Raw genomic sequence first — 27,764 nt, 5'->3', positions numbered from 1 at the left:
CTTTAGTTGTGACTGATAAATGTACAAATAAGACACCAAATTCAGTTCTGGAAAGAGTGTAGTTTTCAGAACTACATCGAAGATGTCAAAATATGACCATGTTAAGGGTTTCCCCAGGCTGCTACACATCTTTGCAAAAAATGAGAGTGCAGTGTGATAAAAATGGAGTTCCAAGAGTTACTCCAGGGTATGATGGAGCTCCTGGCAAGATGCCCGGTGTAAAAGGCTCTGTGTTAGTGGGTGAAGATTCACGCCTAGTACATTTTGTGCTGCTCTGCTCAACATGACAGGGGTCATTGCAAAAGCTCAGGCATTCACCAGAGGGCACTCTTTCACTACAATGAGGATTAAAAAAAAAAAAAAAAAAAAAAAAAAAGAAATTCAGTTGGATCACATAGCAAGCACAAGTATATTTAGTTATCTTTGGGAGAAAAAAAATAATATTTTGAGATACCATTACTACATAACATTTAATTAAAAGGTGATGTGTTTGTTCCATTATACTTACTGAAATATTCTTTGGGTCAGTTGTTATTTCATTTCTATCAGTCTCCAGAACAATTCTGCCTCCTTTCCCTCTTAAATAGCTGCTGTTAAACTGTTACTTTCTACTTGCTTTATAAAAAAGTGAAAAATACCAAAAAAAAAAAACCAAACAAAAAAATACTAAAAAAATAAATAAATAAAATAATAACAGGATGAAACATCTTGAACCACATCGTCACCCTTTAATCACTGTGGAATAAAGCTGTCATTATCTGAACTGGACAACTGTAAAAGGTCTGAATGTCTACTGTGCATTTCCTCTGCTTTGGATCAAGCAGTAATGTATAATACCAAAGGAGCACTGGCCAGGCATTGCTCTTCATCACAAACAAAATCAAACAAACGAATGCTGTAGACATCATAAATACGTGTGCAGAAACTTATAATTACAATACTATCGGACAGGAGAGGGATCATCAATCGGACTTCATGGTGCATTTATATTATATATATGTATGCATGTATGTATGTATGTATGTATGTATGTATGTGTATATATATATATATATATATATATATATATATATATATATATATATATATATATATATACACACACACACACACATACTGATCTCAATAAGGTACATCCTGAAATAGAAAATAAATGCCCCAAATTATGTAAGGTCTTTTTTTAAAATACTGAAACAGACATGAGCATGAAAAGAAAATGCAATATCTTCCTTCCCTTTCCCACCACATACAGACTTCACATCACACATACAAAAAGGTACCAGAGTTTATACACCTATGACATTGCATATTAAAAAATAGTGCCTCTAAAATGGCCCGCAAACTTCAACCACTTGTCACTCTGAAGCCATTTTGTTATTCATCTAGTCATGTTATTAATCTAATACACACTCAAATCTGATAAAAAAAAAATCTGTCTATATAGAGATGTATATATGTGTGTGTGTGTGTCTGTATATTAACTCTATTTTAAACATTATTTTTTAGGATAAAAGGTCTGAGCTGTGGAGCAACATTCGGGTTCGGAGGTCCTGGAAAGTAATATCTTCTCTTCACTTTCTGCAGTGTATGCAAGATAAAAAATAACAACCAAAGATATTCACATTCCAAGAAGATTAAGTTAGAGTGTGTGTAGTATTTTTGTATTTTCTTTCCATGTCAGGGTTCATAAACGTTTAGGACGGCAGCACAGTAGAGCTCAGAGCATAGATGAAAAGCAGTTAGCACGCGACATTGCTTTGGTACAAATCGATATCTTCACTGTCCTCCACGCAGCGATCCCCGACGACAGCTGGAAAACATCTACTGAGATGTACATTTGTGTGGTTGAATGATACTTAATACAATAGAAATGTGTGTCCTTTCTGTCTTTCATGATTTCTAACTACAGCTCCCTTTTTAAGCATCCTCCATGTGCACATTGCAAAGGGGGAAAGAGCAGCAACAGGGGGCAGTAAGCGATTAAAAGACTGCCCTGCAAAGCAAAAGATCCCTGGTTCCCCCCCTCGACACATCCTCCCACGAGCACTGAACATAACCAGGAGGAATGCACGTGAGGGTGACGTCTCAGAAAATCACGAGGTCACTCTTCTTCCTCGTCCTCCTCTCTCAGTTCAACGACGTCATCTATCCGGCGGCCAGAGCGCACCTCGTTCATAGGAGCCGCGTCCTCCCCCTCGATGGTCACCTCCCCATCACAGTCTTTCTTCTTTTTCTGGGAAGAGGAAAATAAAATACATTTTAAAAACATATTAAAACCTTGCTAAGAATGAATCGACCTGAAGGGTGTAGAAAAGGAAGAGAGAGGAATGCTGGCTGAGGAAAGCTGAAATTCATCGCACTAATTACACATATAGTTGTTGCTGTTGTTCTTCTTCTTTCAGCTGCTCCCGTTAGGGGACGCCGCAGCGGATCATTAGTCTGCATATTTGATTTGGCACAGTTTTTTTTTTTTTTTTAACACCGGATGACCTTCCTGATGCAACCCTCTCCAATTTTACCTGGGGTTGGGACCAGGAGTGTACTGTCAAGTGCAACCCCAGTGGTTGGTTCCCTGGCCTAACCACTAGTCCTCCAGGGACCCACACTAATTACACATATAGTTTGCAATAATACAGAGTGCCCTCCAGAATTATTGGCACCCTTGATGAGCATAAATATATAGCAACAATAACACATGCAATAAGTGATCATTTGAGCTCAAATATACAGGGAACAACACAAAGCAGAGGGCTGTTACCACTCCAAAGTGGATTACTATAGGAATATAAACATGTAAGTGTGTTATTCCCTCTAACCAACTATTATATTTTTACTTTATTAATGAACAACACTTTTTAACCAATTATAGCAACATTTAATGTTATGGAATGTCCACAAGTTAGTTCCTGTTATCACTTACTTTACAGCAGCTAGAGTGGATACAAAAAAATCTACATACCCCTGTTAAAAATCGGGTTTTTCTTGGTTTCATTTTTTTTTACATCACAAAAACCTGCAACTTTAACAGGGGTGTGTAGACTTTTTATATCCACTGTATATACAGTTGTTTCCTCATCTGCTCTCTTTTTCTCTCTCCCCTGAAGTTAAAATAAAAAAAAACCCTGCAACTTGTCATGTTACTGACAAACCAGAATGTGCAAAGTCCTCTTTCCTGAAGACTTTCCTGTGTCTGGAAACTTACTGACTGTTACAAAGTGATAACACCTGAGACACCTTCAATAACCGCTAAACTCCTTTCAGAAAGCTTCACCAAATCAAAGATTAAATAAAAACACATTTTCAATCAGTTCATTATTAGTCTCAGATTATGCAGCATATTTTCCCCCATAAGTTACTATGAAATGATAATGTATTAGAAGAAGTGCATTAATATAAACCTATTATTTACATTACAGCCAGAACTACTGTCAGAGCTGCTGTTATAGAAAATTAATCAACAGCTTCTGACTTGTGAATTCAACAGTGCTGTGAAACAACAGGATATATTATATATTTGAAGTAATGCTCTGCTGTAAATGTTTTTCACATATATCCTTATAATTATAAATCTTTTCCCTAAATTCCAAGGTCCTGATTTATTGTTATCATATTACAGTAACATATACACTCACAGAGCACTTTATTAGGAACACTAAACTAATATTGAGTAGGGCCTCCCTTTGCTCTCTAAACAGCCTCAGTTCTTCATGGCATGGATTCCACAAGATGTAGGAAACATTCCTTTGAGATTCTGGTCCATGTTGAAATGATTGCAATTCCTGCAGATTTTTCAGGTACACTCATGCTGTGAATCTCCTGTTCTACCACATCCCAAAGGTGCTCTATTGGATTCAGATCCAGTGACTGGGAAGGCCGCTGGAGAAAACTGAACTCACTGTCATGTTCATGAAACCAGTTTGAGACGACTTTTGCTTTATGACATGGCGCATTATCATGCTAGAAATAGCCATTAGAAGATGAGTAAATTGTGGCCAAGAAGAGATGCACATGATCAGCAACAATACTCAAGAGAGGCTGTGGCATTCAAGTGATGATTGTTTGTTATTAACAGGCTCAAAGTGTGCCAGGAAAACATTCCCCACACCATTACACCACCTCCACCAGCCTGGACTGTTGACACAAGGCAGCCTGGGTCCATGGATTCATGCTGTTAGCACAAAATTCTGACCCTACCATCTGTGTGCCTCAGCAGAGAACAAGATTCATCAGACCAGGCTACATTTTTCCAGTCTTCAATTGTCCAGTTTTGGTGAGCCTGTGCCCACTGCAGCCTCAGCTTTCTGTTCTTGGCTGACGGAACCCAACGTGGTCTTCTGCTGTTGTAGCTCATCTGCCCCAAGTTTTGACATGTTGTGCATTCTGAGATGCTTTTCTGCTCACCACAATTGTACAGAGTCATTATCTGAGTTACTGTAGCCTTTCTGTCAGCTCGAACCAGTCTGGCCATTCTCCTGGCCTACACACACACTAACTTAAACCAGTCTTGACCTCTCTCAACAACAAGGCGTTTCTCTCCACAGAACTGCTGCTCACTGGATGTTTTCTCTTGATTGCACCATTCTGAGTAACCTCTAGAGACTGTTGTGTGTGAAAATCCCAGGAGATCATTAGTTATCGAAATACTCAAACCAACCCGTCTGGCACCAACAATCATGCCACGATCCAAATCACTGAGATCATATTGCCCCCCCCATTCTGATGGTTGATGTGAACATTACCTGAAATTGCTGGCCTGTATCTGCATGATTTTATGCATTGCACTGCAGCTACATGATTAGTTAATTAGATAATTGCATGAATGCGTAGGTGTACTGGTGTTCCTAATAAAGTGCATAATGAGTGGATGTGAACGCACTATACCAAGCATGTATTGAGCTTTGAGCTCGGCCTTCATCAGTTCTACTTCCCTACATCTCACAATTGCTGGAACCTGTTTTGGATGAGTGACAAAACACATTTAAGCTCAAGTCACCTTCATTAGTATTAATAGACACTTGCACATGGGTTAGCAAACTGGCTTTAAGCATAATTAATGAAATGAAACAATGCCAAGAGAGAGAAATTACAAAGGACAGAGCTGAAATAGCAAGAGAAAAGTCACTATGATGAGTACAATCACGGATTCTCTTAAGATTGGGTGGTACATCACCTGTTTCCGGTAGACATAGCAGGCCGCGATTGCTACCATCGTAGACTCTCCGAGGAAGCCAGCTAAGAGAGATCCAACCCCTAGAGTAGCTCCATGCACCCTGAAGTGTACACAGCATGGAGTTACTGACAGCACTACGAAACTGGAAATCTGGGGGTCAATGATTAATCAAGAAAACTGAAAGCTGAAAGAATAAGACAGCTGTATCACTGTGATTGTTGAACAAGAGCCAAAGGTTTCACAATGATATATATCTTATAAATCAACTAGGCATATATTTGCTCTACTGGAGGACAAAATTCATATCTATTTCATACATTCCTCCTTGAAAAGTATACCAGTTATACTTAAATATTTGGTTTAAACCGACTGGTGGAGAAAATGTTTGATCAGCGGCCTCAGTGACAATGCAACGGACATTATTTGAAGTACATTGGATGAATACAAGACAAAGAAGTATTGGTGCTGTGTGTAAACAGCAGAATCGCACTCTTCCATTGGAGTGCAGCATTAATCTTGAGAAAGAGGACACTACAGTACAGGAAGAACTACTCTGTATGGGGATTTTATTAATTAAACACATATGAGTACTACATAATTTCAAAATGGAAACCATTTTAACATACTTATAGTGGTAAGTCACATATAGTCTGACCAGTGATGTAACTACTAAAGCAATACTAATATTACAAAATGTGATACGTTGTACAAAAGTTGTCATTTTAATATATTTATTTGTAAGACCGATGCTGATTCACTGTATGTGTTGTTCATTCATTCAACTTCAGGAACGTCTTCATCCTGAAGAGTCGAGATGGATCTCGAACCTTTTCTGGGAACACTGTGTGCGAAACGTGAATACACCCACCATGCACACACACACACACATGCACACACTCGTTCACACCTGGGGCAATTTAGCATAGCCAATCCATCTACTAGCATGGGAGGAAACCCACATGATCACTGGGAGAACACGCAAACACCACACAGAGAGTAACCCAGGCTCAGGATTGAACTGTAGACCCTGGAGCTGTCTCTGATATATTTTCAGTTGACCTTCATGAGTGCTTAAGTAGGAAATAAAACACAATGGGGCATGCTGTTATAGAAAAAAAAATCAGCCATGAGATGGTGTAATGCATATCAAAGGTCCGTTACTACCTTAAAGTTGATTATTTTCCAGCACACACAAGATTTTATATTTTTATTCATCTTATATCACAGCAATCTGGCAACAATTACAATTTTTAAGGTGCTACGGAACAATACATCATGCTTTTTACCCATTTATAGTTACATTTAATGTATGGAATCTCTCTTCTCTCATAAATGTTATTGAATGCTTCACCATATCAACAATTATAATTTTTTCTTGCTCAATAACACATTTTTAATCTATTTTTTAGTAACCTTAGATTATGTATCCACCATACAACTTCCTGTGAAAGAGCTGTTACTACAGAAATGCTGAAGTATTAGAACAAGCACACTGATATAAGCCTATTGTTTGAATTACAGCTGGAACTATTTCCAGAGCTGTGCTGTTACAGAAAATTAATCAACACCTTCTGACATCAGATACGAGAATTCAACAGCAGTGACTTTGTTTTTAGTTCTAACTTGACAAGCTGCTTTTTTTGTCTTATTAAGTTGAAGCGAGAGAAAAAAAAGAGAGGCTGGCGAGGGAACGACTGTTTGTATCTGCTAACGTATAGTAAGTAATAACAGGGATTAATCTGTATTGCTGACATTCCACAAACATAAAAAATTATGATGTCATTCTTTAATAAATAAAACAAGTGGAACTCAGTGCCATTGGTGTTGATGGGGATGTCTCCACTACAACTCTAGTTCTTTGTGTTACTAATTTGTGTGCCAGAAATACCCTTAAATATACTTCAAACAGGAAGGAAGCTACTGAAGAAAAACTATTTCAGACATGTGACCTTGCTGTGACCTTGACCCTGTTTGGATCAATACCAAACTCTGGTTACAATGATAATTCCATATAAATCCTATAAACATTCGACCACTCGCACTTGACCTATCACGCTAATGAGAATCTTGGATGAACGCATGAACAGATACATGTACGGACAACCTGAGTACATAATGTCTCCACCACTCAGTGGCAGAGGCATGTAAACATGGTAGCTGTGGTATAAGAGCAATAAAACACTTCAGGACATGCTGTTATTAAAAAATAATCAACTTCAGGGTGGTAACAGTACGTCTGCTTCGCATGTGTTTGAGCAATCAATCCACTTAATTTGATTTTTCCACACAACACAGTACACAGCTGACCATTCTGTTGATGTCTGATAAACTGTCACGGAAAGGCAACATTATTTATTTATAAGTGGTGACAAATGTACAGAAGAAGTACAGAGAAAAGCAGAACAGTGGCAGGAGTTGACACTCACCCCATGTAGGGCAGCACGATGAGGCTGGTGATGAGCACGATGATCCGCAGCACAGAGCTCGGTGCCAGGACGAAGGTTTTCTTCAGGGTCATGAGCCAGCCGGTTAGGTGAGCACGTACCGTCACTTTTCAAACAGTAACAATAAAAGCAGGTCACACAGAATTGTACCAAAATGAGCTAGAATAAGACAGACTTATTGGACTGACCTAGCTCAGAATAAACACTGCCATCAGGCTGAATGTTAATGACTGGTCATTTTCTTTACCTGTTTTAACACAAAGGCTTGCAGAAACTACAGAAGTAGGTTAGCAAGCTGGAATTACATTATCCACTGTTAATAAGATCAAATGCACCTCCCGGCCAAAAAAAGAGTCGCTGTTTAGATTTTAATAGGCAAATACATAAGAGTCTATGAATGGATCATTATTAGAGTGATTATAATGTTTCTAGTATGTTATACGTTTGGCAACAGTTCTTTTAATCTTAAAAGATGAAGTGTGTAGCTTTTTAGTTCTTTAATAACCATGTAGAAAGACGTATCATGGCCATATTCCAGGATATTCCAGGATTTACAGAATGCTCACCTCTTTCATTGTCAGTACAAGATCTTGAAGAAAAATTGATGCACCTCTTGATGGAAATAACATCACAACATTTATTTCCATCAGGTGGTGCATCAGTTTTTGGTCAAGATCTTGTATTGACAATGAAAGAGTTGAGCACTGTTTAAAGTCTCCTCCAGCACATCCCAAAGACTTTCACTGAGGTTAAGGTCAGGACTCAGAGGTGCCAATTCATGTGTGAAAATGATTCTTTATGCTCTCTGAACCATTCTTTCACAATTTTAACCCTGATGAATCTTGGCAGTGTCATCCTGGAATATGGCCATGATGCGTCTTTCTACATGGTTATTAAAGAACTAAAAAGCTACACACTTCATCTTTTAAGATTAAAAGAACTGTTGCCAAACATATAACATACTAGAAACATTATAATCACTCTAATAATGATCCATTCATAGACTCTTATGTATTTGCCTATTAAAATCTAAACGGCGACTTTTTTTTTGGCCGGGCAGTGTATATCCAAACAGGCCAAGGTGCAAAAATGATTAAGTATTATATATGTTCACTCACCACTTTAATAGAAATATCTGCACATTCATGTAATTATCCATTATCAGCTAATCATGTTGCAGCAGCACAATGCATAAAGCCATGCAGATCAAAAGCTTCATTTAATGTCATATCAAACAGCAGAATGGGGAACCGTATGAGCTCTGTGACTTTAACCACGGCATGGTTGTTGGTGCCAGATGCACTGCTCAGAGTATTTCAGAAACTTTAAATCTCCTTTTCACACACAACAGTCTCTGGTGTTTACACAGAATGGTGGGAAACACACACAAAAAAACATCCAGTCATCAAATAACCATTCTTTACAACCATGGTGAGCAGAAAAGCATCTCACAATGCACAACCCACTGCAAGTTGACAATGCAAGAACTGGACAGAAAAAGATCAGGCGACGTTTGTCCAATCTTCAGCTGTTCGGTTTCGATGAGTCTGTGTCCATGGTAGCCTCAGATTCTTATTCTTGTTCTTGGCTGACAGGAGTGAAACCCTAGGAGTGGTCTTTTGCTGTTGTAGCACATCTGACTAAAGTGCGTATGATGTTATGATGATACGTTTTGTGCGTATGATGATGCTTTTCTGCTCACCATAGTTGTAAATTGTGGTTATTTGAGTTACTATAGACTTCCTGTCAGCTTGAATCAATCTGGCCATTCTCTTCTGATCTCTCTCGTTAACAAAGCATTTCTGCCCACAGAACTGCCGCACACAGGATGTTTTTGGCCATATTCTGTGTCATCTCTAGAGATTGTTGTGCATGAAAATACCAGGAGATCAGCAGTCCCTGTAATGCTCAAACCAGCCTGTCTGGATCCAACTACCATACCACAGTTCACAGAAATCACATTTTTCCCCATTCTGAGATTTGATTTGAATGTTACCTGTATCAGCATGATTTTATGCCACATGATTGGCTGATTGGATAATTGCATGAATGTGCATGTGTACAACTGTTCTTGATAAACTGGTCATTGAAATCCCATCACTTTATTATCCATCTCTCTCAATTCCCTTCCTATACTGATATCTTCTCCAATCTCACTGTGTTTTTGGCGCTTTTCCCTCAGGAAAGGATACTCACAACACTGCAACAGAAGACCTATTTTTGGCTCCCTAAAGAACTTTCCGTTCCTGATTCTTTAGCCACAATACACAGAACAATCATTTTCTACCACAAACATCCTTCCACGTGATGGCAATATTTATGGTGGATTTTTTTGGATGTTTTCTGCGGCAACAATAAAATGGTTAAAGATCCATCAATCAAAGGTGCCTTTAGGACAGTGATTCCCAAACCTTTTTGTCAGCTGAACCCCTTGTCTAAAGTACCCCTTGACACTAATATTAAGTGAAACTTTTGTAATAAACAACAAAGCTTGCCATTTAAAATTTAAAATATATTTACATCATAACTATATATATATCACTCTAAACAATCTTTCTGTCACTCACTGTGGTCGAGTACCTGTGTCCATTTCCCAATGCATATGGGACAGCTGAAAATACGCAATGTTTTCTAGTGGTTGTTATGCTCCTTAATAACTACATTCCTCTTGTTTTGGTCTCTGTGACGTAGTGTATGGTTTAAAAGCAAATGCATTTTTCAGTATTTATCATAATGCCAGTTGTCTGAGGTATACAGTCAGGTCCATAAGTATTTGGACTGCGACACAATTTTTGTAATTATGCCTCTGTACACCACTACAATGGATTTGAAATGAAGATGTGACTGAAGTGTAGACTTTCAGCTTTAATTCAAGGGGTTTAACAGAAATATTGCATTAACCGAGCCAGTGAAAATGGAGGCACTCGGCAAAAAAATGGCTGTAATTCAGTAAACGCAATATTTTCGAAAGTGAAATGAAAGTCTACACTTCAATTACATCTTGATTGCTTCATTTCAAATCCATTGTGGTGGTGTACAGAGGCAAAATTATGAAAATTGTGTCACTGTCCAAATACATATGGACGTGACTGTATGTTGACTGATGATGATTTGGTTTTATCATTATTTTCCCTTTTTGTCTGTCTTTACTCATATCTCGTATATCCTTGTTTGGTAGTTTCCCAGCATAAGCAATGGAAATAAGGACAAACTGTGTGATCACTGATTTGTTACCATACCACATTGTATCATACTGTCTGATGGAAAAGCACTTTTATTTCTCTCTCACTACTTTGTCTGCTGTTAAATGCCCTATGCCCTGTTCTTTCGATTGTAAAAGTGTGACCATAATCACTGCTCCTTACAGTATGGCTCCTCTGACAGCAGCTAAAGTTTACTGCTAACCCTTCACCAGATTACACAACCCTGTGACTCATCATGAACATTTCTGCATGTGTGAAGTGACACAGCTGCTCAGAGGGCAAAATCCTGGTGTGCTTTTGTACAATCTATAAGTGCCTTTTTGTGTACACAGGTATATGTTCAGAGTGTATGTTCAGTGCTTTACCTGGTATAGGAAAGAAAGAAAAGATTCGTAATGGGGCAACACAGAGCTCAGCAAAGGCATGGTCCACACCTATGATGTCCACCAAGATCCGTTCAGAAATGTGTGGTGTCCAGAAAACCACGAAACAGAGCTGTGGAAACACAGATGCCCAATAAAACACTGTGAAATTGTTTTCAGATTCGAAAAGATTATCAATCTTGAGAAAAAAAATTTGAATCATCACAGGACAAACCTTGCCCAGCAGGGCATAAAAGCTGGTGACGATTTTATGTAGCTTTTATTGTTAGTACAGTTTCCTTTGACCAAGTGCCACATGACTTTCCAGTCACATGAACCTGCTATCCCATAATGATGCCATGCACAGGAAAAAAGTTGAAATCCTACTGTTGATGCTGCACTTGAGCTATTTTGGCTGGGATTTTTTTCTTAGTCATTCATCACCACTAACCTCTTTATCCTAGTCAGGGTTGTGGTAGATCCAGAGACACTGGGCAGTAGCGTAGCTGGGAGGGATTTCAGGCTTTTAAATATTTTATTGCAGTTCCAAATGCATACTCGTAGGTGTTTAATATAACACACATACAGCATAGCTGATTATATATGTGTCAAATAACATGTTTTTTACAGTAATTGTGCTATAATGACAATCATAAAAGTTCAGCTGAGTCATCATTACAATTTCATATTTAACTGCCCCAAATGTCAAATGAACTCATCCCTTAGTGTTTTTTAGGCATTTTATTGGCCACCAGCTGCTATGGTGAGTAACAGCATTAACCAGTATCATGCATTTCCCCGTTTCTTTTTGAAAGTGGTTACTGAACATAAATTAATCAAAAACCTTTCAAGTCCGGGACAAAATAGCTCCAGTGTAGTATCTGCAATAAGATTCCATCTCCTAATTTTCACCACATAATATCTGCAAACCAGTAATTAATTTATGTGCATATACAATCTAAACAAATCGAATCTTAACAAAAGTGTTTCGACCACTAATGAAACCTACTACACCAACAACTGTGTGTCTATATGTACATTTTATCTAAGCACTCCTAATTCTGGCTCTTAGAAACCATCAGATCATTGCAGTCCTCAATATTATATACTATATATAGTAGATTGTTGGACAGCTATAGCTTAAGTCAGTTGTACTAGTAAAATCTCAAAGATATTTCACCACTTGTTTTGCTTCCATAAACCTAAAATGAGTACAGTTGCCTTGACTTGTCTACTTCTAATCATCTAAGTTAACCTGGATAGCTGAAAATCTTCACAGTCTCTTTGTAGCTCTACAGTAGTATACTCTCTGTGAAGAAACACCCCTATGAGCGGCATCCTGGCAAACATCTGGAAGCAAGTATCCATGGCACACAAGAAAAGCTACTTCCTGTTATTGCCCTCAGACTCATTAAAATGTGTTTGGCACGCTCCTTAGAGAAATAAATAAACAGTATAAAAAGTTGTACAGAGTAGAGAAGGTGTTGCCGTAAACATCAGAGGGGTCATCAGACTGTGGTCCAGATGCAAAATCAGGAAAGGATTTCAGCAGACCAAACCGAGTAGTTGAAACAAATATTGCAGCAGCATGATCAACGAAATCAGAAAACTGGGTGTAGTTCAGGGGCTTCAGTTTTCTAAACATTAACTAGTGCAGCTTCTGTAGCAGATCCTCTGCTGCAGCCAGTCACATGCATTTATGTAAATTATTGACATCAGACCTGAGAATAGCTAAGTTTCATTTAATTTTAAATTATTAAAAACATCACCGCAGGACACGCGTGTATGAATTAAGATGTTTTGTACATTCAAGAGAACACCTAGCCTAAATTTTTAAAAGTCATGAATATACAATTAAATAAATATCAGAAAAGACGATACAATTCAAACACAAATATCAAATTATTATAGGAACAAATATCAATACATTTCGTTTATATAATTTGATGACAAATAGGACAACTGGGCTAGAAATATAAGGTGAGAAAGGAGAGTTTTTCACTTGCATAGATTTTCATTTTAGTTACCCTCTCAGGTCTGATTAGCGAACTGACAGATTGGCTTTTTTAAAAGAAAAGTAAACAATAAAAACAAAGTGTTTAAAAACCAATGGATCATTTTCTACCTGCAAGTTCAAATAGTTATTAGCTGTCTCATCTGTTCAGAGTCTGTGGCCCGAGTCAGAAGAGGTAATGTGAAGCACCGATGTGAAACAAAGCACTTCAGATTGTCTTATTAGCCATCAACTAATCATTAATGGTTAGACATTAAAAGGTAACTGTTGCTGCCTATCAGTCATATTAGCTGCTTATCCAGACCTTTGAAGGAATTTTATGTAACTGAACCATTACAAATTTAAGTTGAATACCCCTGATCTAAATGATGAAAATTACATAAGTAAGAGTTAACCTAGAATTTAGAGTAGAATAGATTGGAATTGATGAAGCACCTTGGATGAGGCCAGAAACATCTTTAACACAAGTACACTCACCTTGATTTACTGTAAGTGCTATTCTCAGATCCTGCTGATAGCATTAGTGTGAATTATGCAACAGTTAGTTCCAGTCCACTAATCTGATGGGTCAAGCAGAGCTCCAGAGTGCTTATATTTAGTATAACCGCACGGGGACGTTTCACGTTTGTATCACTCCACTCGTCTGTGTTCACCACATAAAATTCCAATTCTAGGGATAGTTTGTTACACTGGAGCAGTTACTATAGTAGAGGTAGCGGCATCATCAGCAGACATGGCAAATACAGCCATACAGATATTCAGTAAACTCGCACTCGTGCTCGAGCGATATTGCTTAAATGTAGACTGTCATCCTTTTTGGCCTGTGACGTGTTGCATTTCTGCCTCTGCTAAAGAAGTGTAAAATAGTCATGCAGAAGTGTATCATAAACATCAGTAGAAGATGACAATCATAAACGTCAGGATGTCTTTCCATAAATAGGGCTCTATCCTAATTCCAGTCTCCTCTTTTTTGTTTATCTGTAAATATTACACTCTGTCAAATGACAGTGGAGCATAGACATGCTGGTGCCTACAGAAGCAGTAGACGTAGAGGCTGGGAAATTATATAACTGGACTGGATTCAAGTCAGTGATGTAAACAAAATGTTTTTTTTTAAAAGTATAGAGTTCCACTGGTTCTATGAGTTAGGAACAGATATAGTGTGAATAAGAAAAATACACAGTTTTTACTGCAGACCTAATTTACGATGACAACATTTTGACTTTAACATTAGATTCACACAGAAGCCACAATAAGGGCGAGCAGGAGGAGGAGATGAGGGCAAGAGTGAAGCAGCACTTACTGTGATCGACAGAGCCATACAGACAAACGTGAATCGCTTGATGTGCGACTTGGTGACCGTCGTACCACAGTTTGCCAACTTATTGCTTGGGTTGTTCTAGGAGAGGGAAAAAAGTTGTAAAAACCACAAATTTATAATGATTAAAAATGGTCATTTATTTCAATACATTCTCATGTTTTGACATGAACCCTGGTTTAGTGTGATCCTTCTTTGCCTGTGACATGTTGTGTGTCTGTGTTTGCTGAGGCAGCATGACACAGATACAGTAAATCAGTCACACAGAAGTATAGCACAAAGATCAGTAGAAGATAATCATAAACATCAGGATGTCTTTCCCAAAGTGAGCCTCTATCCTAATTCCTCTACCTTCTCTGTCTTGTTTATCCATAAATATTACACTCTGTCAAATGGCAGTGGAGCGCCATAGACATGCTGGTGCCTACAAAAGCAGCAGAGGTGGAGGCTGGGAAATTACACGTCACATACAATTTTCGTGGTAAACAGGTGTTTTCGGAGGTGGATATTGTCACTGGAATGAATTTCTCCACCTACTCAAATGCTAAACTGGTGCTTTAGTTTGGAACCCTTATGCACGCAGAGCATGCCGACTTACACTGCGTGCATAAAACAGTATGGTGGCTAATAAGCATTGTACATAGCCAGTAGTTCTAATTTACATGGTTATACGTCTTCTGTCTTACCTTCCGGAAGGAGTGAAGAAGCCTTACCTTGTCAAAGGCAGGGTAAATAACACGGAGTTCAGTCAACCACCCATATGGCATGTGACCCACAGGATATGTGGCTGTCAGAACTGCAACTGCCTAGAAATAAATACATACAAAGAAATGCTCTTATTAAGATGTCTAATAATGCCACAGTAGGTCACAATTTAGCTATCAAACTAACAAACTTCAGGGTTGCCAGTGTCACCGTTTTTACACCAGGTTTGGAACAAGGTTACGTGTGTAAAAAGCGAAAAAGGTGTCGTTTTTTTTTTTTTCTTGGAGGGGGGTCTGGCTTTTGAAAGTAGTCCATAGCTGCCAACATCTTGTTTTGCAGCAAATGATCAGAATTAAATGTAATCAATTTCCGCATGCATGGACAAACAAAGGGAAAGTATCAGTGCAGGCAGTGTATCAGAACCATTTCTGATTTCTGATTAGGCAAAAGCAGGGGGAATATGAACAATACATAATGACCATATCATAAAAAGTGATCATAAAAAGGCAGATATTGCAGATACTGCAAATCAGAAATGCGTGTGCACCACAGTGGCCTTGTTTTTCTATGCAGAAAGAGAAACGTGTCCTCCTTTTCTAATCCTTCCTTTTCTAATGTTTTGGGCTAGTTATTTTATAATTACTGGACCTGCAAATAAAAATGCTCTTTACCTTTGACACAATAGCTCAGGTCACTGGTGTTATATGGTAATTACGGAGCTGTAATAGAGGCATAAAATGTTTGAAAGCATTCAGCTGCTATCATGCGTCATAAACGCAATGGCACTCGAGAACACGAGTCATAGAAAAACATCCATGTAAAATGAGAAGTGTGATCAACATTACGTGTTGTTGGATATTCCAAGATGCGTATCACATATGTTTGAGGTTATTATATAATTTCATAACACTAAAACATACTAGTTTATTCATTTGGGTAGTCGGCTTTTTAGTGTTCGGTTAATTTCTTTTAGCATATTATATCAAATAAGGATTTGTGCATTTGTTCAAGATGGAAACGTAGAAAGTCTTTTGAATAACACTTTAATTGCATATAACTTCAGTTAAATCTGAACTATTTGAGTTTTAAAATGAAAAACCTACCTATAAATGCAGTAATAACACAGCAAGGATTTGCTATAGAAGAACACAGAGATACGGATAAATTCCTGCAGGTTGGAAAATGATTGAATTTTCTACCTCATTATCACTTTAAAAAGCATCATGAAAAAAAATTCTTTCAAAATTGTCTTTTTATTAGCAGCAACCTTGGACAAAAGTACCTCTAACTCAGCTTCATTGAAATGTATTTTTTTTCCGCTCTCTGTTTACTTCTTTCCTCGAATCTTGGACAGCTCTCCCTTACCTCTAACGTCATTTGGATCTTAGATAACGGTATCCAATTGAATGCTTTCTTCATGCTGGCTAACTGTTTCAACACCTACGCAAATTAGGGCTTGTTTCATATAAATCAGATGCATATGAAGGTAGATTGGGGTGTGTCATGTGCATTTGACATGTAAATAAAGTACTAAAGGACAGGAGCTTGCGTCCATGCAGCTGAAGCCAATACCTCATTTGTCAAGTACCGTTTATTGTAATGATATTCATCACGTGTGTGTTCGCGTGAGCATGTGACCTCACTGACCTCAGTGGCTGCAGAAGTGCCTTTCAGGTCACGGGAAACAAACAGGTTGACGATGGGTCTGCTGATCCGCTGTGTGGCTAAGATCAGGGCCAGGGGCCACCAGAAATTCAGCATCTTTTTAATAGTGGCATCTCCCTACAACACACACACACACGCAACAAATGGGAATAAAGGTTAGAAGAACACACCAAGGGAAGTTGAAACTAACATTTGGATCAGGCTCTTTATGGAATGTGCTTAATAAAATCACATGTAAAGTAGCTGCTGCAATAATTTTCATCCCCACCTCTTGAGACCCAGTGATTTACACATTTTTAGGTTTACACAGCTCAAAAAAAAAAAAAAAAAATCATCTAAAGATGTGTAATGGGGCCCTCAGGTTTAGAAATAGGAATCAGTACCCAACTGCGGTACGTGTGGGAATTAGACTTTTTACAATTACAAAGAATGTGTGCATGCCGTTAATCCTTAACGTCCATACTGTTTGCCAAGTACCTGAGAGAGTTACAGTATTACACAGTGTTATTGCGCAATAATAAGGTCAAGGGTACACACCCCAACTTCAGGGCCACTGGAGTCCGGGATGTTGTCGTGAATGTTTCGGTAGTAACCTAGTCCAACAATGGTAAAACGCACCAGAGCTCCCATGTACAGAGACAAGATGGGAATCAGCAATGGCTCCACACACTCTAGATGACTGTGCAGCAAGATAGCCACAAAAACAATCTGGAGAGAAAAAATGAAGGCGCTCAACAGTTAATAAAGCTTCTGAGTAATAAACCCATGAGCTGTAAAACAATTAATAAATGAAGTCAAACCAAATGCACTGGTAAATAAATAACACTGCAATCAGACTGACTGAATTAGCACTTAGTGGGTATAAGTGACATGCAATGACATACTTTACCTGCGCTACGACATCAGAGATAGAGGCGCAACCAACCAGGAAACTGTGCTTGTGCTTTAGTAGGATTCCAGCATGGGTCCAGGCCTGGAAACACACACACACACACACACACACACACACAAGAACTCAAGTCATGGTCGATTACCTTTGCATTCAAACAGGTTGCTCTAGTTTTATCACCAGAATAACAGTAAGCTGCTGTAAACTGTCCCTATGGACATTGTGCCATTTGGAAGTGATACAAAGTGTACAGCATGGACACCAACAGATACTGATGGTCCTCCAGATCAGAACAGGAGGTGAAGATTGGCATTGCAAGCAAAAATACATCTCCTTGCACACGCACACTCTTCCCACACACACATACACACAGACAGACACACACACAAATATACACACTCCATCTGTCCTTAAAAAAGGCAAGCCAGTTCTGGTGGTCTGTGGCATGAATGCCAGCAATGTGAGAACTGTCAGTGTTTGATAAGAGATGGAGGAAGGACAGTGAAGTTGCTCACCATGGCATCCAGCAGAGGAAATGCAGCCAGGTAGAGAAAAGCCTTCCTGGTCTTATTGCCCACTGAGTCGTCCACATGGTGCAGTTTGTTAATGATGTAGTAGCCGAGGTCTGTATACGCTGAGCCATGAAATAAAAATCAAATAACATCAGTCACTGACTCTCGCTAGTCAAAATATATACAAAAATATATAATTTGTAGAAGATATCAACCTGACATTATTCTATAATATCAGTATGATATTTTTCCAAAAATATGTGGACAGCTGACCATCACAACCAGATACGCTTGTTGAACATCCCTTTCTAAAACCATGGGTATTAACAGAGAGTTGGTCCCTCCTTTATTGTTATAATAACCTCCACTCTTCTGGGAAGGATTTCCACTAGATTTTGGAGCGCTGCTGTGGGGATTTGTGATCATTCAGCCACAAGAGCATTAGTGAGGTCAGGTACTGATGTTAGAAAAGAAGCTCTGGCGTGAAGTCGGTTTTCCAGTTCATCCCAGAGGTGTTCAGTGGGGTTGAGGTCAGGGCTCTGTCAGGTGACAGGTACACTGTCAGTGTAGATATAATTACAGTGGGGGCAAAGCCAGCATGTCTCTATTCTTCTTATCTTATTATTGTCTCAGTGACAGTTAAGAAAATTTCGATAAATATTTTAAGTTAAGAGTATAAAAGATACCAATATTTAAATATACTGAAATAATGTCAGTCAGTTTCAATTCCAACTACCAACTTAACACCTGAGCAATCAGCAGCTCTGCTTTAAACTCTCTCTCTCTCTCTCTCTCTCTCTCTCTCTCACACACACACACACACACACACACACACAGAGTGCAGGTGCACACTGTAGGGCCCCCATTCTCTCTCTGTCTCTCTGACTCAGTCCTTTTACTGATTTTATCCTCTTGTTTCTCTTTTATCTGCATCTCCTTCTCTGTCTTTTTTTTTTTTTTATTTCTAGCAGCTAATCTCACACTATTCTTTTTTAAATCTTTCTTTGGATATATATCTTTTTTATTAAACAACCTGTCTCTAATGTTACTACTAGTAGTGATACTAATGTAATACAACTAGATGTTACTGCAAAGTGCCTCTCTACTAAATGATTCAGTGTTAAGGAAAAAAAAAAGATGTTAGGTTATTGTGCACAGGATCTGGATAACAAGATGGAGGCACACGGTCAAAGCTTTAACAGTGTGGGCTGTTATCCTGTCATCATCATATTATATTTTAGGAGGTAGTTGCCATCTTAAGCCCCATAATAATTCAGCCTAATTTTGGTCACGGCATCACCAGGTAGCTGTAATTTGGTACATGGGCGAGACCGCTAAAACCTGTGGAGCACCAAGTAGGAGGACAGCAGTGTTTTGCCTACTGTTTAATGACCTTATAACAACAGCGTCTAAATAATGCCATTTTTCCATCTCTGTATCTATTTCTGTAAAAGTTAGTGCACTTTGGAAGGGATCCATCCATGCAAGAGGAACACACTAAGCAGGTGTAGAGCTACCAGGAAGAAAACTCTCAGTGTCAACACAGTGGATGGAAGAACGATCATGGACATAGTGTTCTTTTTCACAGTCATTATCACCAAGGACTGTGTACATACGAAAATTACAACCCAGCACCCATCTGGCACCAAAGCTGAGAGCATTTACTGAGAGCTCAAAGGCATTTACACCAGTAATGCTGAGAGGCTGAAATGTGTAAGTAATGGTCTCTAATCAAGAGACATGTGTTTGTGGAAAACCTAATTTCTGGATTGCAATTAGAAGACAAGAGGACAGAAAGATGTTCAGAGGAACAAAATAAAGAGTTCAAAATAGAATGACTGTCAAATACTAGAATGAAAAGATATCCCAGTAAGACATCTGGCAGTCGGGGAAAACCCATAGGATGCCACTGTGACTGGATTCTGGCAAAATGATGAAAAATTTATTTTTTTGCTTACTATAACATAGTCTCTACACTACAAAAAAAATAAAAATAAAATAAAATCTTAGCTAGACAAAGATAAAACCTGTCTAGTATTTCCTATTATGAGATTAAATGAATCAAAAATATGATTATTAAACATATTTCTGGACATTTTCAATAAATCCAAGCTTGAAACAGCTTTGTCCTATTGGCAGATAATTTTTTTTAATTTTCAGCATTTACTTCTAGAAAGATACAAAATTATCTGCCAATAGAATAAGAAACTCTAGAGCCTGAAACGTAAAAAAAACAGGCTGAATAATCTTATAAAATATATATATATATATATATATATATATATATATATATATATATATATATATATATATATATGTATATATATAATATTTGAGTACATTTGATTATATAATAAATCTCATATTAAGAATTATTAAATAGATTTGCCCATATCTGAGATATTTTCACCTTGTCGCAGATATTTTTTGCAGAGTCCTTATGTATTTCATCCAAATAATGTATAAATGCTTTTATTAGCTTTCTAAACATGACTAGGTGTTCTAAAGATTACCTTATATAGAAAATGGAGCCAGTTTTACAAACACGGTTGCAAAAATGGCTGTAGGCTATGAATAAAGGTAGGTACAAATATATTCTAGACATAGTATTCATGGTCATTTTTCTTATTTCTTTGCACTTAGTTTATTATATGTCAAATGAAAATGCTAATGAAATCAATCAATAAATAAACAACCAGTGTGTCAGGGTCTTTCAGCGGAGTCTGAGTGGATTACTTGAATCTTTTCCATTCTCACTTTTGGGGATAACTAGCCTTTATTTCTGGCTGAGATACATGAGAGAAACATATCTAAATTCAGGAAAACGTGTAGTTTTCTATAACATATAGGCAGAAATCATTTTCTAGAACGCCCCTGTGCCGTTTGTCAGGCTTTCACAGAGTCTTGTGCTAACTGCTTATTAGCTAGCAGGCAAGTTACGACATTCTTTTTCATGACCCATCTTTATACACGATCCCAACTGACACACTTTTTGATGACTGATACTTGTCAGAGTGAATTCTGGGATACACCTTCAGACTAACCTATCAGTGTGTGGAAGATGATGGCTACGGTTCCTGCGGCGACCATGCACAAGACGGCTTTGATTCGGTCGCGTTTGCTGTTGACGAACACCAATCCCACATTCTTGAAATCACTCATAGGCCCAGTGAAGAACTTCATCAGGGAATAGGCCAGACCGTAACTGGCCAGCATTTCCACCGCATCCTCTTTGACTGTTGCGATCCCTCTGTTTAAAGCCTACGAGAAAAACACAAAAACAAACACAAATCAATTCATCAGTCCCACCACCTCAGCTTGGTTCAGTTTTTTCAGCTGGTGAAATACAGCCACTCCATTCACTGTGAGCAGGTGCTCTGCTCTGAGGAACAATGCTCTGTTTAAATCTTATAATAAGAATTGAATTCAGTCACATAAAAGCGGGTTTAAGATATAATCCACTACGAGTATCAGTTAACACTGTCATTCACAGACCTCTGAATTAGAGCTTAAAATCCTTAGATTGCTATCAATGTTACTGAACAAGATCTAGTTACCAAAAGACAAGAAACTTCAAACGCTCCGAACAACAACGTGCCTTAGGAAATGAAACATGTCTATAGCTGTCTAGGGAATCTGTGACTTCTGACTTTTGGAATAGTACACAAAGTTGCTTTAGAGTAGTTTCAGGTCTGTAATCCTTCATTAGTTGTGTAAGTAACGTGCACCATCAGTTGTAGGATGTGAAAGTTATTAAAATATGTCAAAGAAATTGAACCATGTCTGTAAATTGATTCTGAATATACATCATAACCTCCATTCAAGTGCAGCTTACATTTAGGATTGAAGATTAAGAATAAAGCATCTGCTTTTAGAGACCCAGCTTCATTTCTATGAAAGACCTCTTGGGACAGTAAATCCTAATCAGCATCATCACAGTTGCCATCCAACCCCACTGGACGATTCCTCTCTGTTCGGAGTGGCATGCTGGTACACACCAGCGAGTTTCAAATTTTTACTGGCGTATGCAAATCACTCATATTCCTCTTTGGGAGTTTTGAAAATTATGTAACAGTTAAATGTAGACAATGCTGAAATAGAAAAGGATGTATTATGTCAGCTGATGGAAAGTGCTGATGGAGATGTGCTCATAACCCCACTGTCTGGAGACCTTCCTCTTTCCTCGGGATCACAACTTCCTTTTTTAGGCACCCCATAATTAGCACACACCATTTTTCCAACTTCAAATTACACGTAACTGACTCATATACAGTGCTTTATATATCTGCATTTAGACCACAGCACTGTTGAACTCTCATATCTGAAGGTGTGGGTTAATTTTCTATAACAGCAGCTTTGACAGTAGTTCCAGCTGTAATTTAAATGATAGCTTGATATTAATGCGCTCGTTTCTATAGTAACAGCTCATTCAGAGGAACTTGTACGGCAGATGCTCCACAATCAAAACCTAATAATAAACAGATTTTTAATATGTGGTTATTTAACAAAGAAAAACGTATAATTGTTGATGTTTATGTAACATTTGTGGAAGAAGTCTCAGGTGTCAGCTCTACTGTATGTCACAGTCGGTAGGTTTTCCACCACAGGAAAGGCTTCATGACTTTTTTTGCACTTTGCGGTTTCTCTGTAACAGAACAAGCTGTGTCTTTTTGTCTTATTAACTTCAAAGAGAAAGAAAAGTGCGACTGATTCCTGCTTATAACTGGTATAAAACAAGTGACGACATGAACTAACAGGAATTAACCATAAAAGTAAATGTCACTATAAAGGGTTAAAAATAGCAACCTGTCGTTCATTACTAAATGAAAAAAAAATTTAAATTGCAAATCACTGTAGTGTAAGAGGAGGAAAACACTTTCGCTTTGTATTGGGCCATAACACACCACCCCAGCATGGATTATTTTCCTACATCACGACCCATTGTGCTTTATTCCTTGCATATAAACAAGGTTTATCTGTACCACCAGTTCAAGGTCATGGCTTTATTTGGGTATTTCAGGTTCTTTCTGTCTGAATTTAAAGCTAAAATCGCAGCCTAACAGCAATCCAGTCTTGCTTTTTGTCAGCTTGCTCTCTGATAAAGGTGACCTAACTAAGGGACAGATGGAATTCCACTAAGCCCTTGAGATCAGGCCCATCCCACGTCCTTCCTTCATGTCACCAATGCAGGAAAGGAGCAGAGATATGAATATCCACGTCCACTTTCACACATCTACACAGACACACACAAACTCTCAGGACTGAGGACACACTGATTACGAAGCAAAATGAAACAATGGCACAGTTTAGTCATGTATCACAGATCCACAGCATTAATCTGAGTCAGAGAGTCAGAGAGAAAAGGAAATAGAGGTGGAATTAAAGAATTAAACTTGTGTATAATATACTGTTTGTCATCTAATGACATCTAACTGTCATCTAGTTCACAATTGCAACTAAATACCGTGTGAAGACTTTCAAATCTTTATACAACCTCCTGTTCTGAATCTGAATAAAGATTAAGCATTTGGTTTGGGGAATACAAGGAGTAAAAGACCACACAGATCATTCAGCTGATTCAACAAGCTCTAACGAGACAAACACGAGTCAAACGGAAATGACAGTCCAGATGCCTCTCAATAATTCATCTAAAGCTCCAGCTCTTGCCACTCCTTATCTTCCCAATTCTTCTGTTGCTGTGTGTATGTGTGTGTGTCACCAATTCATTTTCTAAATGCCTTACAGCAGTGCTCAGAAAGATAACAGATGTCGGTTAATGAGTGTGGTCTGACAAATGAGACTCCCCAATACATTTCTTGACTATTTTGCCATAGATGGGCTACAGAAAAAAAGCTCAGTAGAGGTAAAAGCTCTCTATTGCAGGTTGGAACATAAATATTACACCTACAAATGGAAATTGTGAAATGTATTGAGGCTGCCATTAAACAGTGGTATTTTCATACCACTTCAGATGACTCATTTTCCAAATACAGCCGTTGGACCCTATTATGAGCAAAAGAGTGAGGATATCAATCACATTTTTACAAACAATGCAAATACAAATCAATCTACACCTTTGCAATGTATTTTTGTGTGTTATTTATCAACGATTGTAGCAGTACCATTCCTTTTACAATTTCAGGCAACATAAACCACCTTTACTCTTTCATTTCACAAGCTTTCTGAGATATTCTGTTATTCTGAAATTCCAAACTATGGTCTAATTGCTGAGAAAATTCACAGCTGATTCACAACAGACCTAGAGACAGGTGGCGTACTTTACTAACTAGCACTGAAAACATTAAATTACATAGAACGGCATAAAAAAGCGCTGAGTCAGGTTGGGACGAGGACTAGGCTTGGGAGGTTAGTATGTCAGAAAGGGAACTAAGATAAAGTTAGTTATACATTATTTAAACATCCATAAACCATTTACAGTGCACCTGTAGACCTTCACTTCCACATAAAATCTAACTCACACTGGGGAAATCTCACAAAGTGAGCTGACTCTTGTGTTCTAAGGTCTATAGAGACAACCACTAATTTTGCCCTTGCATTAGTTTTGAAAGAGTAACCACATTTCAGTAATGCGTGTGTGTTTTTCAGGATGTTTAACTTCTCTAATAGAACAGTGAAGACAGCGAGTAGGTGCTGTGCAAATAAGAACATTGCTGATGGCGGATGAAGCCCAGTGAGACAGACATCCCAGCAACTACCAACATGTCCACGAGATACAGCACAACTAATAACTGTTTTCTCTGAACAACCACATACAGAAACATAAAGGTCCAAATACAGAGCTCTGGTATTCATCGGAGCACAGCTACACATTTATCATCATAGATAAACTATTTGGTGCTAATATCATTAAATTGCATAGAACAGCCTAAAATTACTTGCACCTTTAATCTTGAGAAAATGGCTGAACATTCAGCTGTATGATTAAGACATGCAATAAGTAAGGAATAAAACGTGCTGTTATAGGAAAAGTTTCCATGATGCAGTGCTGTGATATGGCCCGATGTGAAGCAAAGTGGATTGTTCTGCTATAACAGCGAGTCCAGAAGTGTTTTATTCCTCTTATACCACAGCGATTTGTCAACGATTATCATTTTTAATATATTAAAGAACACCACATCATGCTTTTTTTTTTTTTTAACTATTTAGAGTTACATTTAATACTGTAAAATATCCGCAAGACAAGTTAGTTCCTGTTATCACGTACGTTACAGCAGCTATAAACAATCACTCCCTGATCAGTCTTTCCTTTTCTCCCTTTCTTCAAGTTAATAAACTGTCATGTTCCTACGATACTGAAATGCATCATCCCACTGTCCTGAAGATTTTCCCATGGTGGAAAACTACCTGACTGTTACAAAGCACTGACACCTGAGACTCTTTCCATGAATGTTAAATAAATGTCTCCTTACAGAAAGCTTCTCCATATCAACGATTATACATTTGCATTATTTAATATTTAATATATTTAATATTACATTATTATTAAACATTATTGTTAAATAATCATATATTTCTATACTATTTATTACCATACCACTGACTGTGAATGAGTTAATAATTATATTAGATAATATAAATCTATCCTTTTTATTACAAGTCTGCACTATTGTCAGAAAATTAATCAACACCTTCAGATTCCAAACTGACCAATCAGATTCAAGAATTCAACAGCACTGTGGTATAAAAGATGTATAGCAGTCTCATATTAGTTCTGTATTATTCTAGTAGTAAAACCGGATTTAAATGATTGTCTAAGTGACACTGATGACAGATAAGAATTCAGTGGGGGATCTAATAACAATAAAGTACTTTATGTCAGTGCATAAATCCAGATGAGTGTATTTCCCTTTCTAAAGGAAGCCTCTGATTAGAAACCACTCAACCTTATTTTCTCTCACTGCACACTTTATCTAGGCCAACTTGTGAATCGTTATCATGATATTAAGTGATGTTAGCAATATACTGCAAAAGAAATGGCAGAGTGTCAGAGCGTGCGAGTCAAATCTATATGCAAATGTTGCACCGAAATTGTACGAGCATGTTCCAGTATGAGAAATGGTCCTGTCAGGGTGTCCAAGCATCACGGCACTAAAGATGAAACAAACGCAGACAACACACAATGCAACGTAATACACAGGACAACACAATGTGACACAGAACTATTTGTTCCTGTAGTGTTTCCATCTGTTTAAAGGATTATCACTATCACAGTGTGTAGCCATCTATGGGATTGCAATATAGTGCCAGGTTACTGGAGATACAGAACCCTGAGTCTGGTTCAGCTCGAGGTCACGACCTGCTCCAACACACCCCTGTGCAAAACAGTGCATTCATCTCCCTCCCATTCACACACTATTGTTCGGGCTGATAGAGGATGCACCGGGTGACACACCGGGTGACATTCAGGCCATCATCTGCGCGTGCTGTTTACGATGCCTGCTGTTTATCAGGCTTATCTGGGACTCTATCCAGAATTCACAAACCTGTCTCCATTTAGTTAATATTAGTCCATACACCATGCACTAGCCCTTAATGCAGGCTGTCACAGCTGTCAGGATCACAATCATACAGCTTAGCATTTTGATTATTTATTTATTTTTTTTCATTGCTAATGACACTATAGGAAATGCCTGGTCTATGCAGAGAGCTCTGCCTAAGATGCACGGTGAATAAAGCTGATCCTGCTTGAGGCAGATGGCTTGCAGATGGCCGCGATGAAATCCGTCCTATAGCTACGCACAGCTCGGTCAGCACAGCCTGATCAAATGAGAGTGAGAAAAAAAAATGTCGCAGTGATGCATGGCGATGCACTACTTGCCTGTTCGCCGAGGTCGATGGCGATGTTGGTGATGGCCAGCGGCACGAGGAACCGCACCAGAGGCCAGTAGTGCGCCAGAGCCGGGAGCGTCACCATGTCTCCGCGCACATCTGCCCACTCCGGAGAGGACAAGAAGACCGGCAACAAGACGAGTGCGCTTTTCTAGCGGCGCTTCAGGCCCGTCCCTGGCCTCCCACACAACAACAACAACAACAACAACAGCGAGGGCATCGTCAATAATGATGCAGCGCGTGGGAAAAGAGGAGGCTCGCCAGAAATTTCGCCTGACGGCATCTCCATTGTTCATCCATCGGAGGAGGGGGAACAAAATATAGAAATGTGTGCACTTCAAATAGGGAGCGTCTCTCTCTCTCTCTCTCTGTCTCTCTCCCTCTCTCTCTCTCTCTCTTCCAGTCAGGGTGTATCGCTATCACTGTGTCCAATCGGAGGCCGTGAATGAAGCCGGCGCTGCAGTAGATGGCGTTGCCGATAGTCGCTATTAAATCATCATCATCCGTCCCTTTAACGGCACGTGGGGCTCGGTGCGTGGAAGCCCCGCCTACTCTACACGTCACGACCTGCGCGCGGAAAATGAACCGCTCTTTCCACACACACGCACACACACCTAACGCACTAATACACT

At 38.6% G+C, this 27,764-nt stretch overlaps 1 protein-coding gene across 1 annotated transcript; it reads right to left on the bottom strand.

Moving 5' to 3' along the window:
• Positions 1-708: 708 nt before the first annotated feature.
• Positions 709-27,645, bottom strand: ankhb (ANKH inorganic pyrophosphate transport regulator b). The gene is made up of 12 exons (XM_026937124.3): positions 27,122-27,645; positions 21,327-21,543; positions 18,286-18,404; positions 17,771-17,854; positions 17,419-17,589; positions 16,864-16,998; positions 15,225-15,317; positions 14,497-14,592; positions 11,183-11,312; positions 7,597-7,720; positions 5,171-5,270; positions 709-2,233 (listed from the first exon to the last, which is right to left on the bottom strand). The coding sequence occupies exons 1-12, from the start codon at positions 27,215-27,217 to the stop codon at positions 2,102-2,104; spliced, it is 1,497 nt and encodes a 498-aa protein (XP_026792925.1). The 5' UTR covers positions 27,218-27,645; the 3' UTR covers positions 709-2,101.
• Positions 27,646-27,764: the final 119 nt, after the last annotated feature.

Source organism: Pangasianodon hypophthalmus, chromosome 4, assembly GCF_027358585.1.
Source record: "Pangasianodon hypophthalmus isolate fPanHyp1 chromosome 4, fPanHyp1.pri, whole genome shotgun sequence".
Lineage (NCBI taxonomy): Eukaryota > Metazoa > Chordata > Actinopteri > Siluriformes > Pangasiidae > Pangasianodon > Pangasianodon hypophthalmus.
This window is presented reverse-complemented; position numbering and strand designations above follow the sequence as displayed.